Below are 17,519 nucleotides of genomic sequence, written 5' to 3'. Positions count from 1 at the left end.
GGGCGGAGAGGAAGAAACCTGGAAGCCCTAGGTGGTATACCTTAGCTGGGTCTGGAATGCAGACTTTCCTGTCCCTGGAGATGATGGGGGTGAGGGTGTCAAGGCCAGAGAAAAGTACAGAGGCAAGGGGGTCTGGAGGGTGGACGGCAGACACAGCTGTCCAGCGGGTCCATTGGCCACTCAGTCATTCCTTCAACAAACAATCGAGTGCCCTTATGCTCCTGATACTGGTTGGGATGGGAAAATGACTGGAGCACAGGAAACCTGGGACAGAGCAATGAAAGGGGAGTCTAGAAGGACCATTCTGAAGGCATTTATGGGAGACCTTCAATAGAAATTCTTGAGACTCCATACTTAGGTGTCCCAACAGCTTTCTGTTTTTTCCACTGAAATGATCATCACCATTTCTGCTAGTGATGTTCCCTGGGCTGGACAGCAGGGACGGTGAGACCATGGGAGGATTGTCAAGAGGGATTGGTGGTCCAGGTCCTCAGCAGGTGTTCAGGGACAATTGGAGTCTGTTTTCTGCATCTGTGAGCTGGGTCAGCGGTGATGCTCTCATTATCTTCTATTATTTGAGGAGCACCAAGATGATATGGACGACCTGAGGAGGGTCTGGACACCTGAATAAGGCTGTTGTATTGCAGACTCATCCGGGTGTCCAGTAGAAGACCCCAGATGACCCTGTGAACCCAACACCGCTTCTAATTAATCTGAGCAACCAGAACTAGCACCAGGACATGGTCTAGTTGGGGAGGACCAGGGTGGCGCAGAACAGAGACAGAGGAGCACAAGCTGAGGGGCTCCTCCCAAAGGGAGAACCTTCTGCTGGGCAAGAGGATGTTGCTGGACAGACTTAACACTTTCAACTCCCTTGTGTGCAGTCATGCTTCATTTTGGGTCTGGTGTTGGAGATTTTCAGAGGCATGATCCAAGTCACCAAAAGGCAAGGTGGTGGTGAGTGGGACCAGGTTAGTGGAGAAATCAAGGGAGACTCTTTTAAGGGAGTTTTAAAAAGGGAATTCAGGGACATTCCCCTGTCTTGAATTTAAGCCAGGGATGGCAAGTGGATTTATCTTACATTCTAGTTCTGACCGACTGGTGGTGGCTGCACAGTGTTGAGGATCCTGAAGTGACATTTAGCTCAGTGAGAAAGAGCTCTCTGCTGGACTAGGTTTGCCTACCTCAGACACAGAATTGGGAGTGACATCATGGATATGCCACTTCAATAGCAAAAGAGCCAGATCTCCCAAGTGGTTCTAATAGGAAATAAAACACAGAACAGTGAAATCATTCTGGAAACCAGAGTGTCGACAAAGTGTTTTGTTTTGTTTTATTCTCCAGGTGAAAATCAGGCCCAGAGAACACCCACCCCTCTGAGTTCAGGGTCACCATCTCTGGAGCCTTAAGGCACAGGCTGGGAAACACCTACCTGTCTTTCTCTCCGTGGCCCTTTTCAACCACGGTGCCCTTCACTGCTGACCTCAGGAACCTGGGAGAACGGGAGCCAGACAGCCATCCCTAGTTCCTCGGCTTACTTGCATGGAGCAGGCTTCTCTCTGGGCCATGCCATCTCCAGGAGCCTGAAGAAACTCAGGAATGAGGGTACCTGGTGCCTCTTGGAAGTCAGCCAGAGGCATCTGACACAGAAACAACCTGAAGAGGTTTTTAATGCTTTTATTTGAAAACCAAGAGTCAATTCCAGCTCCTCCATGTGAATCCCCAATGAGTTTATGACAGTTGCGAGGGCAGGGTTTATTTGGCCCTGACTTTTTACCATGCACTGATCTGGAGCTGATATAGATGGTCACTGCTTGGTCAATGGTCCATTGGTTTCTTCCAAAGCAACAGCTCAGGGCCCCAGGCTGGGGTGAGGGGCAGAGAGCCTGTAGTCATGAAGGAAGGCGTCTCGAGGCCAGTGCACTGGCTGGAGGCCCACTTGACACAGAGCCTGCATGGCCAGGGTCCTGATTTCTCTCCAGTAAATTTACTCTTGCTGGTTGGGCAGATGCTGCCAGCCCCAACATGTAGTGGAATGAGACCCTGGTCAGATGACACCAGTCCTGGGAGAAAAGGAGCAAAGATAAGAACATTACCTTTTAAGGCTGTCATCTTGGATCTTAGGGTCAAACAACCCACTCAGAGAGTTCTTGTGACTACTCATGGAACAGCAATGGGCCAAGCCTCACCATGAAAACACATGTACATGGCTGAAGGGCGGGGGCGGGGGCCGTCTGGGGTTATATGTAAATGTTTTTAAAAAGATATTATAGAAAGAATGTGTCTCCTTTCCTTGGATATTAAATTTTCCTGAAATTGAAAGTAGGCCACTGAGGTTTGGAGCATGCGTGTCAAGCAAAGAACAGATCAGCATTATTCCAGGAAGGTTCAAGGTACTGAGAGATGGGCAGGGATGCCCAGTTGGACTCAGAGACCTCAGAAAAGCCATTCACTGGCTGCTGGCCAGTGAATGGGAGCCCATCTCGACTGCCAAATGTCTTTCTTGAATTGTCTGTTGACTCTGGTTTCTCCATGTAAAAGATAAAAGTAAAATCCATCACAAAACAGAAACCTCACATACTGTTTATTGGGTTTTATGTTGTCCCTGGGTCACTCCTTGTACCTGAGAGGGAAATAAGGCAGGGGACAAATGGCAAAAAGTATTTTTCCTCCCTGAGAATGGAGGTGTTGGGTCCTCTATCCCTGGCAGGCACTTAGAAACGATCTCCACATGAGTCCTGCACCTGTACCCAAGGGACTCTTGAGACAGTCACTGTCCCACCACTGAGGAACTGCAGGGCTGCTTGGTCCTGTAATAGCCGTCATCTTGTTCTGTCTAAAGGGTGTTCTAGCTGCCTGGAAATGACCTGCCTGAAATCTTAGAGCTACTTGGTAAATTAAAATCTAGGTCTTGGTAGAAGGCCTTGGTATTCTTGGGTCTTGTTTAGAATACAAAGCTGAACACCTTGAGCAAGGTTTGTTCAAAATGAGGCTCCAGACCAGATGCTGGGAGCCTCCTCCCCGTCCCTCGCTGGCCTCTTTCCTAAGGGATGCAGATGTCCAAGGCCCTTGCAGAGGAGAGCACTTTCAGAAAGAAAAGCTTCCAATTGGGTTGGGCACTGCTCTGAAAGGCCAAATCCAGGACGGTCGTGACTTGGCTCACTAGAAACTTCCTCCTTCCTCCTGAAGTCACTGATCACCGGGACAGTCACAGTGGCACAGTCTGACAGCTTGGGCAAGCATCCAGCCACTCTGGGATCCGTGAGGCTGGCATTAAAACTATTTTGTAGCTGAAGATTTAATGACATGGAAAAATAGTCCTGAACTATCAGACAGGAAGAGTGAGTTATAAAACGCCGTGTAAAGTACAATTGGAACGTGGGGAGACACATTAAGAACACTTGGAAGAATACTAACAAGTTCCTGTGGTGGCAGGTATTTTTATTTTGCATTTCCAGTTTATTTGGATTTTCCATCTTTTCTACAGTAAAAATATGTTGATCTTATTATAGAATTTTGAAAAGTTACCTTTACCTGTTAAAGGTGTGTGTGTGGGGGGGGATGGTGGCTGATATCTGAACACATCTTCAGTAAACATGACAATGTCCCTGCCCCGCCCTGCCCTGGACATTATCCAAATGCAATAACTCTTCACCAAGATGTTTAGTTATGCAAAATGTGTTACTACCCTTTTCCTTTTATTTCCAAAAAACAAAAAAAAAAAAGGAGCAAAAAGCCAGAAGAGCTGTGAATGTCAGTCCTTTAGTAAAAATTGGAAGCAGTTTATTTAAAGTCAGCTCCCAGGGCTGGTCCTGGAAGTTTTCTAGAATTCTCTGATGCAGACCCTCCTTGGGAGAGTTTGTAGTCATGGCTGCTGGGAGGCCATCTGTGGAGCTCTGTGGGAGGCCCTAGCAGTACAGCGGGTGGGGTGCAGTGTGCTGGGGCCTTCACCTGGCTGGGAACGGGGCAGCAATCAGGCAGGTGGAACTCACCCGGGTGGCATGGGGTGTCTACAGCAGGCACCCCTCGTCCTAGCTGAGAAATCAGGCAGGCATCCTGGGGGAGGAGATTTCTATACCTGGGGCTGCTGGACAAAGACCTGATGAAGCCAAGACAAGGGGGAAGGAGGGAGAAGAGGGAGTTGGGCAGAGGGCGCAGCCTGAGTAAGACCTAGAGGTGAGGACGAGATGGGATGTTCAGGAGGGTGTGAGATTTGAGGCTGGAGAAGGGGCAGGGTCAAAGATGGACTCTGTCTGAAGGGCAGGGGGAAGCCACTGAGGGCATTTGAGCAAAGGAGTCACCTGCTCAGATTTGTTTTTAGAAAATCCCTCAGGTTCTGTGATCTTTCAGAAGCGGGCAGTATGGAGGCCAGGAGTGGTGGCAGAAGCCTGTCCTCTAGGGCCGCAGGAGCTTATGGGAGGCTCTCACACTGAGGCTCTGAAGTTCAACAGGGAGGTGGGGAGGTGGTGCCCTTGGAGCAGGGAGTGGAGGCCTTGTTGGGAGTCCTCGCTTCCGAGCCTGGTCACTCCATTGAAACGGAAGAGCTCACCACACTTCTCTCGAGGGCTGTGGGATGGGAACAAGGGGAGGCGAACTGGCCACACCAGGGGAGTTCTGTGCCCACCTCAGTCACTGAGGACTCAGCACACTGCCAGTCCACAGGCGACAGAAAAACAAATTCAGAAGGCCACAGCATTTTCACAACGAAGAGAGGAGTTTCATACTCACAACTGGCTGGGAAGGAAGCACAATGACCTGGCCCTCATGGGCTCGTCACAGCCTGGTCCCCGCGCAGGGCCTGCCGCGAGAGCTCATACCCAAGGAACATGGCGGCGCTCATGGGGAAGCCTCGCACAGCGTTCACAGTGATGCCTCTGAAAAACACCTTCGTACAGGAGGCCCAGTTAGTGCAGGACCTGACACACACCTTCTGCAGTGCCACCCCTGGGAGCCAGAGAAACAGCTGGTAGTGCTGCCCACCCTGGCCCCTGGCCCTGTGCAAGCAAAGACCACATGGGATGCCCCAGTCATGCCCCTGCCCTGACCCATGTCATGTCTGATGGAGCACCCTCCCCCTCCCCCGCCACTCTGATACACAGGCACTTAGGACCATAGGCAAACCACTGAGTCCCTAAGACACTGTCGAGTCCCTGCATACACTTGCTTGATTGTCCTCTCTCTCTCTCTCTCTCTCTCTCTCTCACACACACACACACACACACACATACGGGCTCAAGAATCTGGAAATCCTAAGTAGGCAGAACATCACCCATGCCACCACGGTGACAGGTGCTTCATTCATGTGACATCTCCAAAACTGCAAGTGAAAAACTCAGCTGTCCTTAAAACTGCAGATATGGAGTCAGGTCACCGCTTTCCCAATGAGTAGCTGGGTTACCTGGGCGAGTAGCAAACTCTCTGGAACTCAGCGTTCCCAACTGTAAAATGGAGCTGCTATTTGAGGGAATGAATGAGATGCTTCTGAAGTACTCACACAGCGCCTGACGCATGGTGAGCACCCAGCACGGCTGACTGCCACCCCCACCATTGTCATTATGGAAAACTGTCACCTAAAAGTGAGAAGAACTCAACCTCAAACGCTGGCTGAGGAGGCGTGGCCTGTCCTGAGGAGCCGCTAGACTCTGCCTCTGCGGCTCTGTCACCTGAATTTATCTCACATTCCTAGGGACATCATCAGATGCTTCCCTCCTTGAGTCTTCCTGTGTGGTGCTGAGCGGGCTCTGGCAAATGTGGGCAGTTACAACCTATTGGAGAACATGAGCCCCATTTAGGAACAACATAAGCAGACAGTGATGAGCACAGATAAGGGCTTGGGCGAGTGGAGGTGTGGAAGGATCTGTCTTTTCATGTGTTCTGTGGGCAGAAACAACCACCCAATCCTCACTCAAGCATGAATGACCTGAGAACTGTCAGGCACAAGATTTAAACCTGCTCTGACAGGTTTAAAGAGGTCATTAAGCTTGAGAAACTGACATGGCATTTGAAGAAAGCAGTGACCAGCCCTTTGTGTTTCTCTAGTTCCCTCGGACCCTGGGCTGCTGTGTTAGGATGGGTGAAGGTCATTGTCATTGGCCAAGATGCCAGGTGATCTTGACAACCTAGGGATTCAGCTTGGTCAATAAAGGAGCTGATGGACCCAGGTCCCCAGAGGTGAGCAAGTTAAACCCTGGAGCCATTTGGGCAGGGTACAAGCTAGATCCTGGTAACATGAGCCCTCCTCTCCAATGTCTAACCTTTTTGGAATTCCACAAGCTCACCCAGAGTGACAGAATAACAGCAAGGAACTGGGTCAACCTCCAAGAGGAAAATTCCATGCTGGGTGCCCACAGAGGCTTCCCTGTGGGCCTTGGCTTGGCTCTGCTCTATGAAGCTGGGCCAAGCAGGCTCAGCTTTGGAGTGTGGGCCTCCTGCCCCACAGAGGGATCTCTTTCCAGGAGCTGTGACCTGCTCTGCCGTGAAGCCCACGGATGAGAACAATGAGCAGAGCTGCTGGCTTTACCCCACGTTTTTCAGAACATATAGTCCTGCCTGACCAAATTACTCCTCTTGAAGCCTCCATAGCTGCCCAATAGCCAAAATCAAGTCCATGCCATTCCCTGGCCTGCAACATCTCATGTGCCCTGGCCCTGCACTCTCTCTGGGCTGCCGCTCATCATATCTGACACTCGGAGAAGGCTGACCACCTGTGGTTCTTTGGAGGAGCCGGCTCCCTCTCACCACTAGGTCTCCTCTGGTCCCCTCTGCCAAAAATGCTCTAGAGACCTGGCTTGCAGCCTCTGGATATCCTCACATGGCTTCCCCAAGGTCCATTATGACCTGTCCCCTTCTGTGCGCTCAGCATCTCCCCTTTACAGCACTTCCCACACTGGTTTCCCACCACCCGTGTCCTGTCTGTCCCCCAAGGGGCAGTGAGTGCAGGGTTGTGGGTGTGGCTGATCTCTGAGTCCCCAGCACCTGCCAGCATAGACCTTCTATATCTGCTTATTAAATGAGCCAATGGAGGGATCAGTAAATGAAGAGATAAATGAATTCCCCCATGTGAAAAAGGAACAGTCTCTGAGCCGCAGGACTCCTGGTGCAGAGGCAGTGGGGGATTCCTGGAGTAGGAGGAGGGCTCCAGACCCCCAAGGGACAGAAGTACCAGGCAACTGACCCCTGGTGCCTCAGGAAGCTCGTCCACCTACAGCATTTCTATCAGTCTCTCATCCAACCCCATCCTGCTGTCAGTAGCCCCTTCAGCATGGCCACCTGTGTGGCACTGAAGGATATGGAGGTGCTCCTCCAGCCTCCTCTGTTCAGATGACAACTCTCCAAACAGGAGCCATGGCCCAGGTGGCCAGAGATGAGCCTTGAGGTGGGCAGAGAGTGGATTCCAGGGCACTAGGTCTTCCTCCTGTTCTCACTCAAAAGCTTTCGAACAAGACCATGAACTTTTGGCTTCTCCACCCCGAAGGCCACTCCCCTGTCATCTTGAAGTGATTTACCAACAGCTACTCAAGTCCCGTTCTCCTGTCCCTTTCTTTCTGGTTCTTTGTCACCCCAAGTTGTTCTTCCACAGGAGACCAGAGCAGGTGAGAGGAAGATGGGCACAGGGCTTTGTGCCTGCCTCTGAGATACAGCAAAGAATGTTCCAAACACCGTGGTCCAGAGAGCAGAGCTCAGGCCCCTGGGGCTTCAGTCTCCCCCTGGCCCTCAGCAAAGGTGGCTCCTGCTGCTAGAAATGGCCTTTGAGGCAACCTGAGTGTCCAGGACTGTGGGTTTTTTCTCTTTTCACTGTACTATTGGAAATGTCCGTATATGCCCTCACACATAAATAGGCAATCACATAAATATGTTTGTGCAGGCAGTCTTCTTGGAATATATCATGAAAAACTCATAATAGCAATTGCTTTTGAAAGGACAGCGGCCATAAGGGGGCCATTGAGACAGCCTGCCCCCTGTGCCTTTGGAACTTTCCTATGCTCACACATTATCTGTCTCTAATCCATTAATTAAAATTTAAAACTTAATCTTGAACCATCCGGCTGGGGCCGTGGTTAATCAAGCTGAGTACTCCTGTGTCTATTTCAAACCCTGCTGTGAAGAAACACCACGGACCCCAATGGTACCAAGACTAAGACCCGATTGCCTGGCTTGGTGCCTTCTAGGACTCCACTTTTTATGGAGCCCGTAATTTAGGGAGGAAATAATATCAGCCGTATATTTAGCCTGTATAGATTGCTTGGAATTATGGCACATTAATATTTTGGGAAACAGACAAAAGCAGCACCCCACTTGAATATCTTTTGTGTTTCTCTGTAATTGTTGGTTGAATTACAAACTGTGCCTCTGCTAAAAGGAAAAAATACAAAAGAAAGAAAAAACAACAACAAAAAAAAACTTGACCCTTTTGTCAGAGCAGCTCTTGTAAAAATAATAATAGTAACAATAAAAATAAAACAGAAAAGCTTCAAGTTTTCCCCAAACACAGATAGAAATAAAATTCCCTCTACATCACATCTTTTTATACCAGAGTCCCAGTGTCAGTGCCTGCCTTTCCTTCACGTGCTATGAAGTTTTACTTCTGGTCTTCATTCTGAGCAGCATCCGTGTCCTAATCTATAGATAGTGACCAGAGGTGGACACAACATTCTGTCTGTGATTCACCTCCCTTACTCTACCCACTCTGCTTGTATTAATGAAGCCCTGGGACCTGCTTCCGTCATTGGCTCCCTGGCAGTTAGCTTCATCAGAGCATGGGCTGTGTTTCTTTATTTACTGTTCTAGGCCCGACTCCTAGAACTGAACTTGGCACATATTGGTTGTTCTAAAAGTAGGCATTTGTCAAATTAATAGTGAACACATAAAAATAGAAAGCCCTCAGGCATTTTTCCCAAGATCCTCTGTCAAATCGGACTGCAGCCTCCTCTACAGAGGAGACTGATGATTTCATAGGAAGGGCTGTAAGTCACACTGACCCCTTGTAGTTCTGTCCTTTGGATTTGGCCCTTTGCTCTAGCTTCAGGGGATTTGGATCCTGCTCCCTTTCACACAGCATGCTAGCTAGCCTCCTGTGGGTCATCCAGAGCTCTGGACCTTTCTCCAAGTAGGGGAGGAAATAGCAGAAGAGGAGAAGGGCAGGTATAGAAAGTCTGCTGTCCACTGTGGTGCGTGAGAAGCGCCATGCAGGAGGACAGGAGAGGTGCAGTGGACTCTGGGGGCAGTCGTGCTGGGCCTGGAAGTATGGGGTGGAGCATCTGGCAGGGCTCAGGGTGAGGCAGCCATGGAGAAGACCCAGGCTCGGGGGCAAGTAACCCTGGCAATACTAAGGCCGATGACAAAGTCCACTCTTCCCTTTGGGTTCTGCAAGAAACTGGAGCACCTTTCACAAGCCCAGTTTAATTTAACCCATGAACACCCCAGTCCTTCATGGTAAGAAGAGTCCTTTAAAGTCACAGAAGTGCTCAAACTGAGGCACTGGTGCTTATCCAGGGAGGGTGACCCTAGCGTGTGGCCCCAAAGTTCTATTCCACATATTTGGAAAAGAAAAGGGATTTTGAAAAAAACAAAAACCCTGTCCCTAATCCTTTTTGCAGCCCCCAGTCTGACCTTTCTGGGTGAGCAGCCTTTCTGCAAGTGTCTGTTCAGCTTCTCCAGGTTCAATGTAAATCTGGGGGAAGTTTGGATACCCCTAGCTCACAGATAACCAGGCCCAACCTTAAAATTGTCTGCTCACTCCAACAGCCAGGCCAAGAGAGCAAGGGGTCACTGTAGGGAGGGCCGGCACAGTGGTTTCTCTGGAGGGCGATACTCTCTTTATAATCTTGGACACCAGATGTGAAGTCTGGTCTGTGCTCGGGGATAGATTGGTAGTCAGAAGGGGATAAGTTCTTTGGCTACAGAGAGAAGAATGGAGGAGACAAGGCCTGGGGAGCCGGGTCAGAGATGTCTCCACAGCAGAGACCAGAGGTGATGGGGTCTGGCCTTGGGTGGGGTGGGGAGCTGAAGATAATTCTGGGGGCCTAAAGCTGGTAAGGAGAGATGATCCAGGGGCAAGAAGGATATGAGGGGGCTCTGGAATCTCCCACTTAGAGGCAAAGGAAAGAAGGACCCATCCCATTTTGATGAGAAGCAAACTGGTGACAGATGCAGGTGCAAGCCCCAGCTCCACCACCAGCAGCCATGTGACCACAGCAGGTCACCAGTCCTCTGGGATCCTGTTCAGGTAGGAGGCATACCTCCCCCGTCCACCAGCCTGGGGTGAGAACTAGACAGACAGCACAGGCTGGGTGCTGGGTGTGGCATCTGCTCACGGTACTTGATAAATGGTACCTGACAGCACCTCTGGGGTCTCATGCCCCCCACATGTCTGAAGCATCTCCCAGGGACTGGCACAGGACTGGGACTTACTTTGAGGCCTTCTTGCTGGTAACTCTGGGAGATGCAGTCCAGGACGCCTTTGTATTTGTTTAAATAAACCCCATCAGCTTGGAGTCGGCTTTTCACAACATCCATAGGAGTCGCTGTCCCCCAGGAAATCGCTCCTGCAAAGAGAGAAAAGATCAGGTGTCAGGGCTGGCTGGCTGGCTGGCTGGGGTCTGGAGGGACCTGGCTCCCTGAGGATTTCCACCACAAAGAAGCTCCCTAAGCTGCTGAGGGACCTGGAAAGAGCTCAGGGCTGGGACCTGCAGAATCTGTTTCTGATCCTGCCCCGCCACTTGTTGTGGGACTCAGAGCCTGGGGCCCCTCATCTGTAAAGTAGAGCAGTGCCTATCTTCACGGAGCAAGGACCCAGTGAACTGATAAATATGAAGCCTTGACCATGGACTTGCCAGTCCACGGTCAGTGCTGGACAAATGGCAGCGTTTATTGTTATGATGGGTGAGACAGTGACAAGCTCCACAAGAATGTGGCAGCAGGAGGCAGTGCCCAGGGTGAGGCTGCTAAAGGTTTTCAACTCCCCCAGGGCAGGATTTACATTGAACCTGGAGAAGCTGAATAAACACTTGCAGATGGCTCCTCACCCAGAAGGGCCAAACTGGGGATTGCATAAAAGATTAGGGACAGGGCTTTTTGTTTGTTCCTGTTTTCCAAAATCCCTTTTCTTTTCCAAATATGTGGAATAGAACTTTGGGACCACATGCCACAGTCATCCTCACTGGATAAGCACCATGCCCCAGTTTGAGCACTTTTGTGACTTTAAAGGATTCTAGGAAAATAATGCCAGGTTATTGTGTAAACACAGAAATTGGCACATTCTCTGGTGGAGAGAGAAAATGCACCAATGTCAAAGTCCAGGGCAGTCGGTTTGCTAGGTTAAATAATTGCTGCTCAGCAGCTCCTAAAAGATATCTTCACTTATTCTGAACCTCTGCCGCTCCTGACCTTCAAGCCCCCTGTAAGCCTCTGGATCTCAACTCCTTCCAGCCTTCTGCCAGAATAATGGGATGCTTCCTCAGGGCTGCCCTGGTGCGCTCAGCCCACGACAAGGGCATCGTGAAATGAGGTCTGCTGCCAGGCTGCTTGCACCTGCTCTCAACAGAAATGAGAGCAGATGGAAACTTCTCATCCTCTGGGCCAACCAGTGTTCATGCACTTTTACCAGGAGCAGGGCAAGGGACGGGCCTCAGATGCATGGGGGCACAGGGAGCACAGAATTGTTTGGTGGCAAAGACGTGGGCTGTATTATGTATTTGCTGAGTTCAAGCATAGCTAGTTAGGAGGAGGAGAAGGAGGAAGGAAGAGAAGAAGGAGGAAGGAGCAAAGATTTTCTTCTCTCTTGGGTCGGTGAGTCAGCAAGGAATGTGTCAAGATATCTGTCTTCCTGAAAAGCAGTCTTCTCTCGACTTCCACGTGCTGCTCTGCCCACAGCCTACAGCTCCATTTCTCGATTCCTCATTAGAGCACAGCAAAATTTGTCAGAAGTATTGTATATACTTGGGTTCTCTAATTTCTTTCATCCCATTCTCTTTGAATCCCACTTAAATGAGGTTTTGGGGTGTTTTTGTTAGTGTTGTTTTGGTACCAGGGGTTGGACTCAGGGGTGCTTAACCACTGAGCCACATCCCCAGCCCTTTTTAAAATACATATGCATATTTTATTAGGGATAGAGTCTCACCGAGTTGCTTAGGGCCTCACTAAGTTGCTGAGGCTGGCTTTGAACTCGAGATCCTCCTGCCTCAGCCTCCTGAGCCTCTGGGATTACAGGCATGCACCACTGCTCCCAGCCTTAAATTAGGTTTTTAACACCCTTCTCTCCGTTGAAATGACTCTCATCAAAGGGGGAGAACAGGGCTTAGTCAAGTTGCAGCAAAGAGATGAGTGTGGCTGGAGAAGAGGAAGTAAAGGGAGAGGAAAAGTAGAAAATAAGGTCCGAGGGGTAGCAGGAGCCAAATCAGAGAGGGCCTGGAAAACCACTGGAGGCTGTTGAGTGTTACCATAAATCAAATAGGGATATGGTGCAGGGTTCCGGGCAGGGAGGTTAAGTGGCAAATCCACAGTCACAAAATGAGTTAGTGTGGATTTGAACTTGGGTTTTTCTGACTGCAGGGTCCCTGCTGTGAGACTCATCCCTGAACTAGCTGTATGACCTTGGGTGGGCTACTTAGTATATCTGACCCTGAGTTTTCTCATCTGTGACATGGGGAGGTTGATTCCCACCTTCTAGACACAGTGACTTCCTCACATCAGGAAGGTTGGCAGTGAGTCAGCACAGGAGAGCCATGAGAACAGACTTCCTGCCCGTGGCTCAGCAGTCCCTGACGTAGAGTGCATGCTCAGAAAACGTTCTGTTGTCTGGGAGTCTGTGAACCCCCATGGGGACTTCCATTCTCACAGCTCCAGAGTGAAGGGGATAAGAGGATGAGGGGGCATCTGCCGTTCTGAGCTCTTTCTCCACCTTTCTAGGCCTGGCGCAGAGAAGTACTTAACCAAGAATTCCTGGATGTGTGGCTGGATGAGTCCCACCTCCCTCATGGCTCAGAAGGTCATGGTAGGCTCCACCACTGTCCCCTGTTGCACTTCAATGGCTGGCCCAGGGACAGGGCTCTAGCTGCTGTTGCTCTTACCTGCCATGCCACCTGCCAGCCACACAGCACAGGGGCTGGGACCTGCGCAGGCCTCGGGTGTGATCCACTCACTCAGGAACACATAGGGGATAAAGTAGAGACAATAGCCCGGGATGTCCCTCAGCAGCATGGCACTGGCCCCCCGGTACAGCCCAGCCAGGCCCTCAGTCCTCACGATGGTCGCAATGCAGTGCACCGGTCCCTGGTAGGCTGGCTGCTCCCCAAGAGCCGCTGCCCTGGACTTCACACTGAGGTTGGCTACAGAGACAGGGGAGAGAAGATGGCATGTGACCCAGGGGTGAGAAACTGGCCATCCCTGGTACTGGAGCCAGTGCAGCCCATGACAGTTCTACTCACGTGGCTTGGGGTTTTACCAAACCTTCCGGCCTTCTTGGCAGCTCACAAAAGAATTTGGAAAACCCAACAAGGAGCCCCTGCCAACCTGCACAGTTGGATTGGAGACAGTTCCAAGCAGGTGATAAAGTTCAAGCTGCCTTAGGATTCCCAGGGCCTTCTGGTCAACTCTCACTGTGTCTTTCTAAGCAGATGTGACTGCAGAGTGCCTAGGATCAATGACAAGTAGACACACCAAACTCTTTCTTGAAGCAGAGCCTAGAGAATCTAATGTGCTATCTCTCCCTCTCTCTCTCTCTCTCTCTCTCTCTCTCTCTCTCTCTGTTGTGTGTGTGTGTCTATGTCTGGGTATGCATGTGTACTGATGCCCAATGTAGCACCAAAGTAAATGAGGTTTGGAGCCAGTATCCTGTCTGCAAATCCTAACTCCACCACTTACAAACTTTTGATCTGGACAGGTCAGCATTTTCAGCCTGTTTCCTTATCTTTAAAACAGGGAAAGACTGTTGTGAGTTAAATGAGATAAACATGTAAAGTACTGGGCCTGGTGGTTAGCAGATTGTCGGCTCCATAAGTGTCCAGAGATTGTGACAGTGACAGCGAGGCGTCTGGTGTGATCAGTTGCAGGACCCCATGGCTGCAGGGCTGGGCATGTTCACTCTGACTCACTCAGCTCTGGCCGGGCTGTGCCCTTAAACAGTTGTAGGGCAACATTGGAGCCCTTGGGCCTTCAAAGTCCATGGCTCCAGGGTAGTGGCTCCTTTTTGGCCTCTGTGCTGGCAGATGGTGGCTTATGCTGCTGGCTTCTTCTAAGGTTTATAGAGCCAGCAGAAAAATTTTTCCTTCCTACTTAGTCCTCCGGGTCACTTCTTACCTGCCTCCCTGGGGTTCATCTTGTTCCCTGCTTCAAACCTGTTAGCACAGCTTTGGCTCACGCCCAGGAGACCTTCCAGTCCTGAGAAGATAGAGTGACCTTTCTCAAGAAACTAACACAACATGAATGAAGTCTGCCCATGATCATGACACTACTTTGCTACCTGGGTTTAATTCCCTGTATACCATGTTCCAATCTGGTTTCGTACATGCCTCAGGATCAAACACTTGGCTACATGACTCCACAGTCCCAACTGCAGATTTGGGATTAAAGGACAACCTGGACTTTCCCAGAAGTCCTTGAGGTCAGAGGGAGGTTTTTATTTGCCTTCAAAGTGTGCTTGAACACAGTCAACCCAGATTTCCATCCGTGTGTGGAGAAGTGAGTGACTCCCTGACATCCACAAAATGTGGACAGGACACTGAGCCTCACTCACCTCCTCCACTGTGTGTCCCATAGGAGGTGATCAGGGGTAAAGCGTACTTGGGAGGGCACAAGTTTCTTTGAGCAAGATCAGACAATGTGGGCATTGAAAGCCCACTGAGAGGTCTTTGGACATCCCTTTCTTTCCCAAACCCTGATGATATTGCCTGGGCCATTCTGGGAAGTTTGCCCATGACACAGAATAGATGTCACTGTCCCACTCTATGAACTTTGGCCAGGCCACTTTCATCTCCAGGTAACACTGACCTGACCAGGAGTTACTGGTTGAAAGACGACAGCATGCAAATAACAATTGGCTTGTTTGGAGGCACAGATCCCGAAAAAACACTTGCCAAATCACCAACTGGCTTTGTCAACAAAAATCTGTATTCTATTCCTTTACTCTCCAGGGTAAACAATAAATTTTCTTATATTCTTCTAAGTTTGCAACATAAAAAATCTAGGATTTTCATTACAGATAGGTGTTCTAGAATGTCAAATAACTTTTTCTGTGCCAACTGACATAGTCAAATTTTTTTTTCTTCTTTTTAATGTGAAGATGATGAATTACAGATTGATTTTTCAAATGTTAAATTGATCCTGCATTTACAGTACAAACTGCTTATGATATATTATCTTTTTCATAAATTAGGAATAAGAGAACTTTCTCAACCTGATAAAAGGCATCTGGAGAATTTGCAGCTCACATTAATACTCAAGCATGAAGACTGAATATTATATCTCCTAAGTTCTGGAGCAAAGTAGTGGTATCTATTCCTATCATTTGTATTCAACACTGAATCTGAGGTCCCAGTCAGTGCAGTAAGGGGGTTGAGGAGGGACGGAGCATACAAGTTGGAAAAAAAAGAAGCAAAACTGCTTCTATTTTCATCCTAAGGAACTTATAGAATAAAAGAACTACATAGCAGGCTTAGTAAGATTATATTAGTAGTTGATATAGAAAACTAACTGCATTTTATGTATTATTTTATGTATTAGGCCACCATTTAAATTTATAAAACAATGCTTTTTCTAATATCAAAAATCTGAAATATTTAGAAATTTAATAAAGTATTTGCAAGGCATTATGAAAACTGTAAAATATTAAGAGAATTAATGAAGGCCTTAAATAAATTGAGATATATACCATGTTCTTTGATTATTAAGAAACTAGTTTTCCTCATATCTATAGATTGAATGCACTTCCAATAAAAATCTAGCAATCTTTCTTATTAAAAAATCTAGGATTTATTGCTTGAGAATTACCCACTTATGATTATTAAAGCAACATAATTTTCATAGTGACTACCCTAGTGATTATCATCATCAGGAGGCTGACACAGCTCTGCATTGACTCAAGTTTGTACTGTTGTGTCAGTTAGCTCTCCATCACTATAATAAAATGACTGAGGCAGTCGATTTATGGAGAGAAAAAGGTCATTACAGTTCATGGTTTGAGAGGTTCCTTTCCTTGGTTGGTTGGCTCATTGTTTTGGGTCTTTGGCGAAACAGTACATTATGGTGGGAGTGCATGATAGAGGAAAACTGCCCACCTCATCAGCCAGGAAGCAAAAGGGAATAAGGAAGGGTTAGAGTCCCACTATTCCCTTTGAGGGCATGCCCCCCTGCAATGACCTAAGTATCTCCCTAGGCCCCACCTCTCAATAGCATCACTGTAGGGATCAAGCCTTTAACACATGAGCCCTTTGGGGGACACTCATCCAAGCCACAGCAACCATATGGCTTTAGAGCTCCTCTCAGCTCACTCATGCTCCCCAGGTGTGGGTAGGTGTGGCTTTCAGGAGTGACTGATTGAAGGACGGGTTGTGGTAAAATCCTCCTTGTTTGGAGACACAGATGTTGGAAAAACACATGTCCTGAACTTGCTTTGTCACCCAAACCCAACAAGGACAAAACATCCTTTTTTTCTTTTATTCTCAAGGTAAGCAATAAGGAAATTCTTTTGTATACACACACATATATTTTTCACACATATACACAGTTTTCCTTTGTAAACTATTTCAGGGTGAGTTACATACATGGCTCTTCACCCCTAAATACTTCCGAATGCATTTCTTGAGACTAGGGATACCGTCTTATGCAACCATAGCAGAGTTGTCAGCTTAAAACATCTAAACTGATAATAGTTAAATCTACTCTCTAATAATGTTTTCCTTTATAGCATTTTCTCCCTTGATCTGAAACATTTTCATGGTCTTTATTCTTTAATGCCACTGACGGTTTTTAAGAGGATACCACTTTACTTCCTTAAAAGAGCATTTCCTTATGAGCATATTGAAGTATACTAACCTTGGCTAGGTCTCTTTCCTATTCATAAGGCTTATCTTTTTTTCCATGAAGAGCAATCATTCTCCTGAGCTTGTGACCTTCTATCCTTGTTTTATTTGTTTGCTTTTAGTGTTATTCATTCATTCATTGGGTTGGGGATCAACCCCAGGGCCTTGTGTATGCTAGACAAGCATTCTACCATTGAGCCACACCCCCAACCCACAGTTTTTCAGTTGAGGTCTAATTTGTATTCAGTAAAAGATGTAGCTCTTGAGTGCGTGGTTGCTGAGTTCTGATGAGTCCTGACAGCTGTGTGCACATGTATGACCACACCTGACCCGAAAATCACTTCCTACACTTGAAACAAACTATTTTGGTCACAGCTCACTTAGTAACAGCTAAGATTCCACAGCCGATCACCCTCTCCTGATTCTCAGGGTGAAAGAACTCTGTGATACTCAGGAGCTGACACTCACCCAGAAGAAAATCTCTGAAGAGGCAGTTTTTACTGT

At 48.4% G+C, this 17,519-nt stretch overlaps 1 protein-coding gene across 3 annotated transcripts in view; it reads right to left on the bottom strand.

Moving 5' to 3' along the window:
- Positions 1–1,661: 1,661 nt before the first annotated feature.
- Slc25a48 (solute carrier family 25 member 48) overlaps positions 1,662–17,519 on the bottom strand; it is a 40,667-nt gene continuing 24,809 nt past the window's right edge. Inside the window, exons 5-9 of one of the 3 annotated variants that reach the window (XM_048791975.1) lie at positions 14,296–14,376; positions 13,068–13,325; positions 10,411–10,544; positions 4,729–4,885; positions 1,662–2,063 (exon numbers count right to left, since the gene is read on the bottom strand). In XM_048791975.1, coding sequence (XP_048647932.1) covers positions 4,763–4,885; positions 10,411–10,544; positions 13,068–13,325; positions 14,296–14,376 — 596 coding nt within the window. In that variant the 3' untranslated portion in view covers positions 1,662–2,063; positions 4,729–4,762. The other 2 variants (XM_015488585.2, XM_048791976.1) reach the window with 2 other exon arrangements.

The sequence above is a fragment of the Marmota marmota genome, unplaced genomic scaffold (genome assembly GCF_001458135.2).
Source record: "Marmota marmota marmota unplaced genomic scaffold, marMar, whole genome shotgun sequence".
Classification (NCBI taxonomy): Eukaryota; Metazoa; Chordata; class Mammalia; order Rodentia; family Sciuridae; genus Marmota; species Marmota marmota.
This window is presented reverse-complemented; position numbering and strand designations above follow the sequence as displayed.